This window comes from Solea senegalensis, linkage group LG16 (assembly GCF_019176455.1).
Source record: "Solea senegalensis isolate Sse05_10M linkage group LG16, IFAPA_SoseM_1, whole genome shotgun sequence".
Lineage (NCBI taxonomy): Eukaryota > Metazoa > Chordata > Actinopteri > Pleuronectiformes > Soleidae > Solea > Solea senegalensis.
The window spans coordinates 4,307,837-4,322,354 of NC_058036.1; the positions used below are offsets into that span (position 1 = coordinate 4,307,837).

The 14,518-nt window shown below is 45.1% G+C and overlaps 1 protein-coding gene across 1 annotated transcript; it reads left to right on the forward strand.

Moving 5' to 3' along the window:
* The first annotated feature begins 7,840 nt into the window (after nt 1-7,840).
* Nucleotides 7,841-12,044, forward strand: klf11b (Kruppel-like factor 11b). Its single transcript, XM_044048152.1, has 4 exons — nt 7,841-8,064; nt 9,139-9,423; nt 10,035-11,031; nt 11,255-12,044. The coding sequence occupies exons 1-4, from the start codon at nt 8,026-8,028 to the stop codon at nt 11,554-11,556; spliced, it is 1,623 nt and encodes a 540-aa protein (XP_043904087.1). The 5' UTR covers nt 7,841-8,025; the 3' UTR covers nt 11,557-12,044.
* The last annotated feature ends 2,474 nt before the right edge of the window (nt 12,045-14,518 follow it).

Here is a 14,518-nt window from a genome sequence, read left to right on the forward strand (position 1 = left end):
GCGTGTTGGAGCTTAAAATAACATCTCTAATCTGTTCTGTCTAAAAACTCACAACCACTGTGTCTGCGGTTACATCACGACTCGAGGAGTGAATCTAAAAAATAATCCTGACACGTTTTCAGCAACACAATGAACAGCTAATTAAAAAAAAATGTGAAAACAAGTTTGCCTGAGTAAGAAACGCTCAAGTATTTTAAAGCCTTTACTTTGATCCATGTGCACTCGGCCGTTCAGCAGATCACTGGCACACGAAGTTTACCTACAGTGTTCGTCGGTTACTACGGCAACCCATGTACCAGATCAAAGGCAGGCGAGGGCGGTGACATGGTAAGAAGGGAGGAAGTGTATATTTATGTTTTTGAGAACAACGGGACCGAGTGAACAATACAAAAGAGAGTTTAGTGTCAACAGAAGCCGGGGGGAAAAAAACGAAATGACACCAAGCCAACGTGTACAACGACGAAAAAAGAGAACAAGACAGTGATGAAACATTACACATGCAGCTGCTGTAAAACACCGAAGGAGAACTACATTAGATGTATAGAGCCTCTCACCAAGGGCCCAAATGGACAGTCCTCCCCAGATACGAGAGGCTCTTCTGCCCATCGTGATAAAACACTTTGAAGGCTTCTCCACATCACAGTGGTGCCTGTTAGCTGCAGGCACCTGTGACTCCACCATCAGAGCCTCTCTGGCTGATCTGATAACAGACATCGTGCAGAAACTGGTCACCGACTTTGTGCGAATGACCCTGCCAGAGTTTGAGGTGGCCTTCATCACCAGGACGCCATCGCAGACTCACTGGGCCACAGCTTTAAAGGAGCTCGACATGTTCCGGGGAGACTCGCTCTCCGGTATATTTGCAGACGCTCTCCACGTCCCCGAGTTCAAATGCAAGCGCGCCGAAGAGCTGACGGCGCGCGTCGAGTGGGAAGTCTCGCAGAAGCTGCAGTGCATCGAGGCCATGGTGACGAGCAGCCCCGCGCGTCCTCGGCAGCCTGCCGTCTACGTCAAGGGCTCCATGTCCAGCACGAAGTCTCTCCAGCAGATGGTGTGCTGTGCCGCCCTGTGTTTGGGTAATCTGATCGACCAACGCCTGTGCTACTGGCTGAAGCAGAGGAGCTTCAGCTGCGAGACGGAGCATCGCAACACCTTCAAGATCTCGTTCCTGTCGGCCGTCGAAAAAGTGACGGAAATCCTCATGAAATGGTCCGGCACGCGGACCGCGTCAGAGGAGAGCGACGGTGCTCGCACCGAGCGCCTGGAGGCTCAGCGCGCCGCGTTCGACATCGTCATGCACATATGGAACGACCTGCGCTCCGAGAGCAGGCTGCTGAAGCCCTGTTTCAACATGGCCTTAACGTTTGACAGGGTAATCGAGTTCTTCGCCTCGCAGGCCGAGAAGGGGTTTTTCACCATCACCTACCCGCTGTTTTCCGCCGTTGTCAAGAAAGAATTTGAAAAAATGATGGCAAACCTGAAGAGTGCGCTGATAAGAAAGGACAAACAGTTCCTGCTGAGCCTCGCGCCGGGGCCACAGGCCTCTCAGCTGACGCTCGTCGAGTCTTGTGACTCTCACCGAGGTGATGACACTTTGCTGGAATGTGACCTCTTCTCTGCCACGCACACACCTGCAAACATCAGTCCAACCAGCAGGGGGACTTTGATCAATGGCAGCAAAAGGCAGCGTCAGGAGACTTTCAAGGCCGCCTTTCTGTTGAACGTACAAAACCAGCAAGAGAAACTTGCATCCGAAAAACTGGGGAACATGAAGTCCAGTGGCAAGATCATGACATTCTCCTGGGAATTGGTCGATAAAATCTATGATTTTCTCATGCCTGACCGGACATACCCAAAACCCCAGGTCCCCTCGGGCACCTGCCTCTCTGACTCTGTCCTCTCTGAGTCCACAGTGAGGGTAGACAACTCCTACTTCTCACCCGAGGTGCTGTACGCGCTGATCGAGGACGCAGTGGAGAAGTTCCTGCAGCAGGTGCTTCTCTGGATGTACAACGAATCGGCAGAAACCACCTGCTGCGAGGTCGTGGCCGGCGCGATCGCCGACATTGAGGATTTAATCGCGATGGCGACCACGTCAGAGTTGACCTCCCACGTGCACCAGCAACCGGATTTCCCCGCACGCAAGTACAAGATCTATAAAAGCAGGTTTTGCGCGGTTTTGCCTCTCGATGAGGACGAGAAGGAGGAGGTGGCGAGGCACCTCATCACTTCCTTTTCCCAGAGCCTCATCACTGAACTGCTGAGGCACGACCTGGGACCGCCGAGGATGAAGGACGTGGACACCATCATCGTGCGCCTCTCACAAATGCTGAAGGTCGCCATCGAGGACATTCACTTGAACACGCAGATATTCGAGAAAGAGTTCAAGAAGGTCACCAAGAACATGATTACGCTCCTTCACATGAAGTTCGGCCCGCCGGACAAACTGCAGCAGACTCTTTTATCCAACGACACGTCGTTCTATTACGCCGTTATCAAGTATCTGCAAATCCATCTCAACTATTTGCGCAATCAGCAGCCAACAAAGTCTGCGGTCGCCAGGTTTTTCTCCGCGTTGGGGAGAAAAATTGATCATGTCCTTGAGGTGTTTATTTTTGGCAGCCCTGTCCACAGCTCGTAAGCCCGTCTTCCCACCAACTCTTATTACCAGGATCTTCTTCATCCGGGGGAGCTTCTTATTCTCCTGTTTAAGTTTCTTTAGCTTTCCGCGGACTTGGTTTGGCGTGTGTCGCACATTCAGTTCCACGCGCTATTCGGATTTACACTTGGTCACTACTGAAAAGTACCGCCGAACCTCGAAAGAGCCTGGACCTCATCGTCCGCCCGCTCTTCTTTTGCACCATATTTTGGAAATGACCAAAGTTCTCCTTCTTCTTACGTTGGGCTGTAAGTTCAGCGGTAGAGACGAGTTGTCTTTCAACCGGGACTTTGTGGAATCGATTGCCGTCTCCTCTCGTCTACATGCTGATGGGTCATGTGTGGTCATCAAGACTAGACAAGCGCTACATAAACAGCTGCAAAATGTGCTCCACCAATCAGCGTTCTCCAGCACAACCGGGAACTCAAGAGGGGCGGGGCTGGCCCCTCTTGAGTTCCCGGTTGAGGGAAAGTTTTTCCCCGAGGTCATTTCGGTGGAAACGCGAAGAGAAGGTTTTCCAAAATAAATGAGAAAAGTCGCTGTGGTAGAAAAAGGGCTTTAGATAGCACTTTAACATAAATGACTTTTATACCTTTAGGCCCATTTGTGCGCTGAATAGGTTTAGTGTTCATTTAGCCATTTAAAGTTGCAGTATGGGTTAGGTTTGCAGGTTTACATTATTATTTAGAACAGACAAACTCATCTGACACTGGTTTGAATGGAACAGACATTTATTTACAAGTTAGAGTTACACACTACAGCTTTAAATTCATTCAAACTAACGTTGGCAAGTTATGTACTGAAGTCATCTCGGCGTTAGCGACTGAGTTAATGTTTCCAATGTAGCTTGTTGTTCATTTGTGTTTGTTTTTGTTCATTTCAAACTTCTGATATTTGGACATTTTTAACATCTTAGAGCCAGATACTGGACTCTCTGCTTCTCCACCCTCTCTCTCTCTATATATATAAATATCATGTCTCTTACATGCAGTGCAAATAAATAAAAGGCAATTTTAAAACACGAGAACGGCATATGCAAGCCACCGACAACCAGACTTCAAATAACAGAACTGAAAAGTGCTTTTACAAGTATTTTCAGTGGGAATGTGTTCAATCAATTTTGACTCTGCACTTAATCATCATGTGTAATCCTACTTCAGATTGGGGGGGGGGATTAGAAACATAACCCTTGTAATATAGTGACTGTTAAGTCAGAGACAATGGTCAATGAAAGTGACCCCCTATCAAAGCACCGGGACCATAAAGGATCCAGAACTCTGCAGACATGTCATGCAAAAACGATCACATGAGAACAGAATGAGACAATAATACAGAAAGCTACATCTGGTCAGTGCACTGCTAGTGATTACAGACTGAAGCGGCATGAATTCCACGATATATATAATATAATATAATGTTTAATAATGTCACGTATTCTGAGCCTTCATCATTAGGCAACCACACACGCGCTCAGACCGTCGCCACGGGAACTCCTCCAGGGAGCACTCGATCCTGCCTCCTGTTCCTCATGTTGTCAGGACAACAGACAGTGGAACGGCAGCACATGAGTCAGTGTTGCATGGCAACAGATTGGGCTGAGAATATGATTCCCGACCAATCAGGAGCCGCTGCTTGTCGAGGAAACCCTGTTGAGTTGAGGCTCCATTCTAACGTGTTGGAGTAGAGGCGGTGGGGGGCGGGGGGGATGTGTGGTACATACATACAGTAAAGCATCCGTCAGGGATGACTGACAAACGAATGAATTATGGAAAGAAGGTTTATTTTAGGAGTAATACACATTAAATCCATCCTTTTTCTACCGTTTTATCCTCCACATGAGGGTCGCGGGGGGCGCTGTGCCAATCTTAGCTGACATAGGACGATAGGCGGGGTCACAGAAACACACAACAACCATCCACTCTCACACTGGAGTGTCCAATTTACCTAATCCCCATATTGCATGTTTTTGGTCTGTGGGGAGAAACCGGAGAACCCGGAGAACCCGGAGAACACCCACGCACACGAGGGCGTGCAAACTTCATGCAGAAAGGCCCTTGTTCCAACCCGGGTCACGAACCCGGGTCTTCTTGCTTGCAAAGGCAACAGTGCTAACCACTACACCCACCATGTGGCCCCCACAGGAAGGAAGGTCTCCCTTCTAGCCTGGGATTTTTACTCCTGTCCTTTCACCCAGATTCCAGGTTGTTGTGACGAGGAGAAGCAACTGACTGAGTCATGTTTTCCAAACGTTCAAGTGTGTGTGTGTGTGTGTGTGTAACGTCAGCTTTACACTCTTTATTTCAAACGCTGTTGTTCCCATTACGGGCCGTCAACTCTGGAACGCATTGCCAACCGAAATCAGATTAATATCAGAAATATAAAACTTGTTTACAACTAAGGTTAAGTGCTGGCTAAAAGGAAAAAGGTTTTTTTAGGTATATTTGGTTTATTTGACTGTGTCATGTGTTTAGCATGTAGTTGTGATGTATATGCATTTACATTTGAATGTGTCATGTCATTTTTAGCATGTAGATGTGTGTTTTAGCGCACTTTTAACACACTTTAATCATGTATATGTTATTATACTGTTCAGAGGCTTTAAACTCCATGTACAGCACGTTGTACATAAACATTATTTTCTATTCTTTCTGAAACCCTGTTGGGAAATAGCTCCCTGTGTTTGACCCTCTTCTAGGAACCTTCCTAGAATTAGGAGAGACTGAGTATTCGGGTGATGGGCACCTTTGCTCGGGGGCACTCCGACCTTTTGACCTGGCAGAGATTTGAACCAGCGACTCTCTGATTACAAGCCAAGATCCCTTGCCCACTTGGGCTTCATACGGTCATAACACATACTAGGTTTATGTGGCACTTGCCTGTAGCTGCCTTTGGTAAAATATAGCCCTTAACCCTGGTGGGACAATTACACCACCCCCCTGTCCCTCCTCACCCCCTGAGCTGTTCCTGGAGTTCCTGAATTGGGGGAGTGGACTATACAGGGGAGGTGTGTGTGTGTTTGAGGCCCAGATAGGGCCAGTGTAACCTTTCCTCCAGATTCCCTAACTAAGTTGAAGTCGACTACCCTACTTACATCACAAACAGGCAGTTGAACCCTTGGCCTGGTGCTGCTTGTCATGCTAACTCCTTTTTTTTTTTGCCTCCTCCCTCTAACTGCCTTGCACTGTGGTCGCTCCAGCTCCAGCTCCTCCAGGCCCTCGTTGCTTCCTGGGGTCACGCTCATATGTGATGTGAGTCATACTGTGGTACAGTCGGGTGCAGCCTTTTCGTCCGGACCAGCACACCTGCTGCACGAGACGAGTTTGTGGAATTTGTGTGCAAACACCGTTTTTTTTTTGTTTTTTTTAGAACACAAACACTTATTTAAAAAAAAAAAAAATTTAAACTACTATGTGTGTGTGCTCCTGAAAATGATACTTGGTCAACCAGGCCTCACTAAATCATCCCTCTACATCCCAAACATCAAGTATTTCACTTTCAGTTCAGTTAGGGTGTGCTTATATGAAAACCACACCCTGAAAAACACAGAGGATACAACTTAAAATGAACATAATAAGTAAAAAAAGTAAAATAAAGCTACATTAGATGAATAATGTATATTTTTTCCCCATATCTTGGCTCTGAAGAGTTCATCTGGACTTCTTACACTTGAGTCTTTGTCTAAATGCAGTTGGTGATGTAACGGCATATGTAGGTCAGGACGCAATTTTGAACTCTCTGACTCTTGAGAGTGATCTCAGAGAAGAAGGAGAAGCAGCCACACGTACAATAACACGTATATTAAGTCTAAAGGAAGGCATTCAGTGGCTGGAGAATACAGCTTTGGCGTTCTTCCGCGTCGTTCACGTGGATCTAAAGGCAGCTATGTTGTCGCCTCCACCCAAGACACGGTTTAAAAAACAGACACATCAAGATCATGACCATTAGTGGGGTTGACCCGTGTTTAAAGTTAAGTTACTTGTGGCCCTTTAGGTCACATACAGTAGTCGACATCACCTGTTGTAAGCATATTAAAGGGACAAAAATGACAAATGAATTCCCCTGAGCGACAGCGTTAAAAATGCATCTTTAACTGTCCATTAGTGAGACATTCACGTGGCAATTAAAGCCCTCGCATATGTGCTCATTTTCCATGAGAAAACTGCTCACATAGCAGCAACACAACAACAATAGTAATAGATAGAAAACCACGCAATATTTCACACTGGTGTGGCATTCAGGTGTTGTAGGGGAAAAAGTGGTGCTAATGATTCTTCGGCAGGTTCCTTCACTTTCTTGTCAAAAAAACAAACAAAAAACGGTTGTAAAACCAGCACGTCTTACAGTCAATCAGCTGAGGGGAAGTAGTATTTAGTAGTATATCACATATTTTGATAGTATATAGTAGAATATAATCCATCTTAAATGTAGCATTTTAGATACAGATTTAGTGTTGTGTGCATACACCCTCTCTTGATTGTAGATTATAATGAATATATATTCATTTGTTTGGTATTGTTTTATAAGGATGTGACTTTATATATACGTATAAATCCACAAAATGATAAACAATGCAAATTCTGGCAAATAACGTATCATAGACATTTCATATATGTATATATAGGTATATACGTGTATTATGTATATATACACACAAGATGATAAACACCGCAAACATTCTGGCACAGAAAGTATCATAAACATTATATACACATGTATTTATATGTGTATACACACAAGAGGAGAAACACCGCAAACATTCTGGCACATAATGTCTCATAAACATTCCATCATATCCCGCTAAAACAACACCAAACATAAAATATTCAAATATATACATATGTATACACTGTATATATCGGGGCTGTCAGAGCGTCGAGGGTTCGTTATTCCTGCGGTCCGTGAACGCCTCATAGACTGAATCGACCTTTCGCCCAGTTTAACGGCTGGCAGTTCATCGGGTTTACACTGACACTGCTGACTCCGCGGCCACGCCCACCAACGGCCACGCACCCTATTTCCTCCAACCGTCCAGCGGGCACGCACTGTTCACGCGCTCGCTGCTCTGCCATTGGCCGCAGGTCTGCACACACTCGGCTGTGATTGGCCGAGTGTTGCCACCCGCCAGTGCGTGTTGTGAGTTTTGTTTTTCTTTTTTTTTTCTCTCCATTTTTTTTTTCCTCTCTTGCTTTTCCCTCCTCCCAATGTCTTACACACACAGCTGAGAGAAAAGGCAGGCAGTCAGGAGAAAAAACCCGGCGACGAGCAGCATCAGCACCGCCGTCTCTTTGTTCTACACTGGCTTTGCCAACAACAACAACAACAACAAACAACAGAATAAAAAAAAGTCACAGTTTAAAAAATACTCGATGCCGTCGCGAAGATTTACGGACATGGAGTCACACGGGGTGAGTTATTTACACCGTTATTTTTTTATTATTTTGTGTTGTGTAATCACTTCACTTACGAGGTGATTTGACATTTTGTTTGTCTTAAAGCTAAATCATAAGCCAATTAATAATTTCTAAAAAAAACAAAAAAAACAACGTTTTTTTTGTCAAATTAATGTGAACAATTTCATATTAATGAGGTTATTACTGTTACGTCAGGACGTACGGAAGCCTGTCAGTGTCACCGTGTTGCGTTTTTGTACTGTGGAGTGAAGCGTAACAAAAATAATAAATATGCTTTGTTCAGTGTAAAAGACAATGACATAACAGTTTTTAAACAATAAGCCCACTTCCTGATTCGAGCCCGCTTCACGGGGATTTCACATGGCTCATCTCGGGGCTGCACGTCACTGTTGGGTCTATATTTGGCAGTGGGAGGTGACCTGGCTCCGGGCCAGAGGCAGTGAGTGCGTGCGTGCTGGGCCGAGGTGAAGTCACCATCACCCGGCATCTATCCTGCAGTTTTGGCCCGGGAAATTACAAGCGCAGGAACACTGACTGAGCTCATGCTGACTGAGAGAATCTAAATAGAAAATGTGTTGTGTCTCCTTCAGGTGATAGAAGTGACATTTGTCTTCTAGTTCACTGTAGTTTATTGTCATATGTACAGTAAGAATAGTAATAGAAGTAACGAAATAACGAAATAGAAGTACAAGAAATAGTCAATTCACCCATTTTTACCACTTGGTCAAATGAAGAATACACCTATAATCACGTAATTACAGATTTAGATTAAATTTATGTATTTTTTTCAGATTTCTTTACTCTTTAAACATGTTATAAATATAAATACAGTGAAGAGCAGTGCAGGGCTGTTATTTTCTTCATTTTTGTCCATCCCAACTTCCTCTGTTCATCTGTATCTGATGATCAAATAACACATTTATCTGTGGAAATTAGTAAAAAACTTTATTATGTTTTTGGGTGAAGTGGCCCAGTATATAGAAAGGAAATAGACTTAATCTAATGTATACATATATAATGAACACTGTTGAAATACCATGTTGACACATTCTTTTTTAAATTTTGCAGATTGACTACCTAGACCACTGTGGCTCAATCGCAAAGAGGAAGCGGCACGACAGCGAGCAGTCTCTCTCCAGTGGAACCTCGGGCCTGGAGTACACGGACCTGGAGGCAGCCGAAGCGCTCGTGTGCATGAGCTCTTGGGGTCAGAGCCTCTTCCTCGGGGGCGGCAACAGGCCAAACCCCCCCTGCAAGCCGAGACCCCTCACCCCGGCTTCAGACTCTTGCGACTCCCTCCTGCCGCCAGAAATTCCAGAGGCCCCCAAGGACTTTGTGTCTCTCTCATCCCTGGTAAGAGCCTCCTCCGCATACTACTGCACAGGTGTCCGGCCATTTACTTAACACGTGTGTCAGTCAATCAATCGCGCACAAGAATCTGGACGTTCTGCAACCCAGGCACCTACTGGACAATACCAGCTGTCAATCACACTGGTGTCCAGTTCATACACTCCACGCTTTATTCATGACTCTTCAGGAAAAATGTTAAATCAATGTAATTAATGTAATGTAATGTAAAAACAGGGTCGTTCTTCTGTACACTTTAATTCGAACAAAGACATTCAGGACAAGTCTCACTTCCTGTTGAGCTTCAACGGACAAACTGGACAACTACGTGCACTTTTTGTGCGCGGTCTGTGGTTTAAAGTCACAGAGATAACTGATGAATGATAAGTACGTCAAGGTCTGGATTAAATCTGATGGCCTTTTGATGTAATGTCCAAAGATTAACACGGTTTATGATATGAGATGCATGGTTGACTATTAGGACAAAGTTTGAAATGCAGGATCGTAAAAATCTCTTAAAAAATACTTGATACACCTACATGTCGCCTTGTTGCTGCGAGGGTACTGGAGTGGTCTTTAGTTCCTCAACCTCTTTCATGTTTTCCTTCTCTTTCTAGTGCATGACTCCCCCTCACAGTCCCAGCTTTGTTGAGACTTCAACATCCAGCACTGGCCCGCAGTCAAGCCTGGCTGTGTCCTCACAGCGCTGTGGGCCGGGTCTCCATCAACCTTTCCTGGCACCCAGTGCCGAAAAAGCCTCCTCCCTCCCATCTCCGCCACAGCCCTGCCGAGCCATGGCCACCAGCGTCATCCGGCACACCGCAGACAGCGCCCCCTGCCAACGCCGCATTCCAGTGGCCCCCAATCCGCAGAGGACTAAAGACATGGCAGTGACTACGGCAGTCTGTCAGCAACAACGGCATCAACAGCAGCGGCAGCACGTCACGAGGACTGAGCAGATAACTTCACCTCCCTCCCCTCCCGCTCCTCTCACGCCACCCCAGTCAGAACTGCAGCCCAGTCCCAAAAAACACAGTTTGGACAGTGTCTTCACACCCACTCCTCTCAACACTCAACTGCTCAACAGCCCGCCCCCTCCTCCCTCTCTTGCCACAACCTTGTCCCCACCCACAGTCAGGAGCTCTCAAATCATCTGCCAGATGTTCCCCGTCAGCAGCCAATCAGGTATAATCTCTGCCTTCATTCCGAGCACCGTTCAGACGTCCAATGGCGGCATTCAGACCAGCACCACACCCATCCTGACCCAGCCCACCACAACTAACACCTCCCCCGTGCAGCAGTCCCTGATCGTGAGCTCGGCAGTGCCCCAGGGCACGGTGATGCTGGTGCTCCCTCAGACCTCGGTCGCTCAGGCTTCTCATTGCCCTCAGACTGTCATGACCCTGGGCAACACCAAGCTGCTACCGCTGGCGCCGGCCCCCGTGTACGTGCCTGCAGGGCCTGGCGGTGGCGGCGGGGGCAGCGGCGGCAGCAGCGCTGCGCCCACAAAGATGGACTTTTCTCGCAGGAGGAACTACGTGTGCAACTTCCCCGGCTGCAGGAAGACGTACTTCAAGAGCTCGCACCTCAAGGCTCACCTGCGAACACACACAGGTGAGCATTTACAGCACAGGGGGAGAGGGTGGTTTGTTTGTAGCGGGTGAGGGTGTGGAATTGAAAGTGACGACTATAGATGAGTGTTCCATCCTGTTTTGTAAAGCATTCCTTTGGCCTTGTTGCTCGTGATGGGAAGAGAGTGAGCTCATTGTTTTGGTCTGTGATGACTTAAATGTGACTCATTTGCTGACTCCCTGTTTTTCCTGTCCCCCTCCTGAAGGTGAGAAGCCTTTCAGTTGCAGCTGGGACGGCTGCGACAAGCGGTTCGCCCGCTCCGACGAGCTCTCCAGGCACCGGCGAACGCACACGGGGGAAAAGAAGTTTGTGTGTCCCGTGTGCGACCGGCGGTTCATGCGCAGCGACCACCTCACCAAACACGCGCGGCGCCACATGACCACAAAGAAAATCCCCTCCTGGCAGGCCGACGTCCGGAGTTTGAACAAAATGGTCGCCGGCAAATTACCCGCCTCGAAACCTGGCCTTGCCACGCTGAGCATGCTGGTACCTGCCAGCTCCAAGTAGACTATGGACACTGCCGTCCTACCCACTCCCCACCCCCCCAAGATGCCACAGGGATACAGGGAGCACCCAAGCACACAAGGCTGCTCCTCATCTACTCATGGGAATGAGAAAACAAATGCACTGGACTTTTTTCCCCCGTTCTCTCTACTGCATTTTCCTTTAAAGGATTCTTTTGTTTACTTTGATATAAGTGGTTATTTGTATGCACCCCTGCCAAAGCCTTTCTATGATGTTTGTCTCACCTTATTGTCCTCCCGCAACACTTTGTTTGTGTTCATTCTGATATATATATATATATACATATACATATATATATATATATATGTATTGTGTGATGTATGGAATGCATTTATTTGTCATATCTGGGGGAAATATTGACTATGTAAATATGAATATTAACAGTACTATGATTATACCTTTGATTATATCTCCCTGTCTAACGTTTCATATTATTTAATACATATTTGTAATAAAAAAAAACAACAACATCCGTGACATTTTGGTCCATTTCATTGCTTATTTTATGACTTCCTAATGAACTAATCATAGACAGACAAAAGCACTTGATCACTTCAGGTCACTCGGTGAGTGTCCGCACACCCACTTGCTGTGTGCGTCACACAGCAAGTGCCCACACGACCACGCTCTTTCTTGTCCAGTGAAACTCACTCACGTCCTGAAAATGTGTGGCTTCCTGCTGCCTGAATTAAGTCACTTGTATTTTGTTACTGAAGCTTTTTTGGTCTCAAGACCGTCGCAGAACATCGCGTCCCGTCCGGTAGCTCAGAGCTCAGAATGCCTAATGAGTCAAGAGAGTCCGGCCTGGTGTTGGGAGTTCATTTACGGATGATTTGAGGCCTCGGCCCGGGTCACGTTGGAGCGAGGAGGCAGTGGAGCAGAGGGCTTGTTGCGTAACACTCCACAAGAGATTTATACAATCAAAACTCAATACAATAAACGTCAGTGAACAGTGGGACACACCCCTTCCAGCCTGAGTGCACCAGCTGAGGGTGATCTGCTCATCACCAGGTCTTGGAGTCACACACACACTCACAGTGTGACACAGACTCACAGTGGGAGTAAACAAGTACAGAGTGAGTGAGAGCTGACAAAGACTGAGGATCCAGAACCCACTGTGTGCAATGGAAGGCTTGTTCAAACAAGGAAGAAGCAGCCGGTGAGCTTTGGCCTGGTTTCTGGTGTGTAGATGGAGTTTTTGCCTTTAAACATTTAATTTTTGTAATAAAATGTGCTCAATTGTTAGACTTGGATTTATGTCTAAATACTTTGAAACTATGTGCATGATGCATTTTTTGGGGGGATTGCCAATGTTTGCTGTACATGCACTAAGTGATGTTTATATGCGTTTAAAGTTTTTTTTTTCCACCTTACCAGTTGAAACACGGCCAATCGAAGTTTCAAAATAAAGAAACAAAAAAAAAGAAAGTGTGTTCAATGAATGAAATCCAGTAAAGACATCCAGAAACAGACTGAACCCAGAATTTTGCACATTTAAACCCAAAACCTTGACTTGACTTAAAATGAATTTCCTTGATTTACTCTAAAACTTAACCTTAATTACTACTGGTGTAACCTTGGGTTCTAACCTTGTCCTAACCCTAACTTTAAAACGATGAAAGATGATGAAAACTAAAATAAATTTTTTTTCATTAACTGAAACAAAATAAAAACTAACTGAAACTGAATCATGTGTTTTACAAAACTAACAGATGTGCTTTAGTTTTCGTCTTCGTCATTTTATTTCACACATAATCCTTGTGGGTTCATATGAAGTGTATTTTCATTCATAATAACATTTTTGTTTACAATGTGGGACACAAGGTTATACACGTTAAACATAACACTGGTTATGTAGTTAATTGGGTGAATCAAACCTTTAGTCTTTTATTGGGTTTGTTGTTCAGATTGAGCTCCTGAGACTCCTGACTCACAAACAATGTGATGTATGTGTCTCATGAGGGTTATTTATCATCATTATTATTTATTTATGTTATGTTCATGTGTGTCTTTCGTCTGTTGGCTATTTGATTTTTACCTTTCACACAAACTGCATCTAAACTCAGCAGGTGATTTAGAGATGGTTGTTCGTTTGTCCTTTTTTAAAATGGCATCTTTTGTTGGGTTTTTATGACACACAATACTAATTATGACCTTCTTGCACCTTGCAAATATGCCTTATTACAAAAAACTTGAAACTAACACTAAAACTAAGCATTTACAAAAAAATTAAAACTAGCAAACCCGCTATATAAACTAATTAAAACGAACTAATTTTAAAAACAAAGTCAAAACTGAATAGAAACACACACACACACACCTAGCAACAGTAACTCCCTGCCAATGAGACAGTAGGAAACATGAACTGCCGGGGGTGCGACCAATCAGCGCTCTCCCCGACGTCCCCGCCCCCTTCGCCTCACTGACCGGCATGTTCCACCCGAGCCGTGTTCTGCAGTGACACCTGCTGGCGGCACACGACCACTAATAACGTATATCTATATACACACACATAAACAAAGAAAATACAGCGAATAATACATCATTTTCGTTGTTTAATTAATAGAAACGCATGTAATGAAAGGTGGACATAATGTGAATATTATGAATTATTCGTTTTCTCGTATATTTTCTATAGATTTCTGTACTGCTTATTGTATTTTGACTGACTAGTATTTTTATATACTGTGTTGTAAGTATTGCATATTGTACACGTTGTAGTTAGGAGTTACGTGTCAAAAAATAATAGAATTTGTAGAAGAACATTACTATACTATAATAACGCTAAAAACGATTTAATTAAATTAAAAATTATCAATTAATCAACTAATTATCTATAGTATAAAGCAACAAATTGTTGATTTTTTCTGTTTTTAAGTATTCGTGACATGGTTCAAAATTAAGTAACATATAGTGCCATTATCAGCTCAAACCTGTTTCCTTC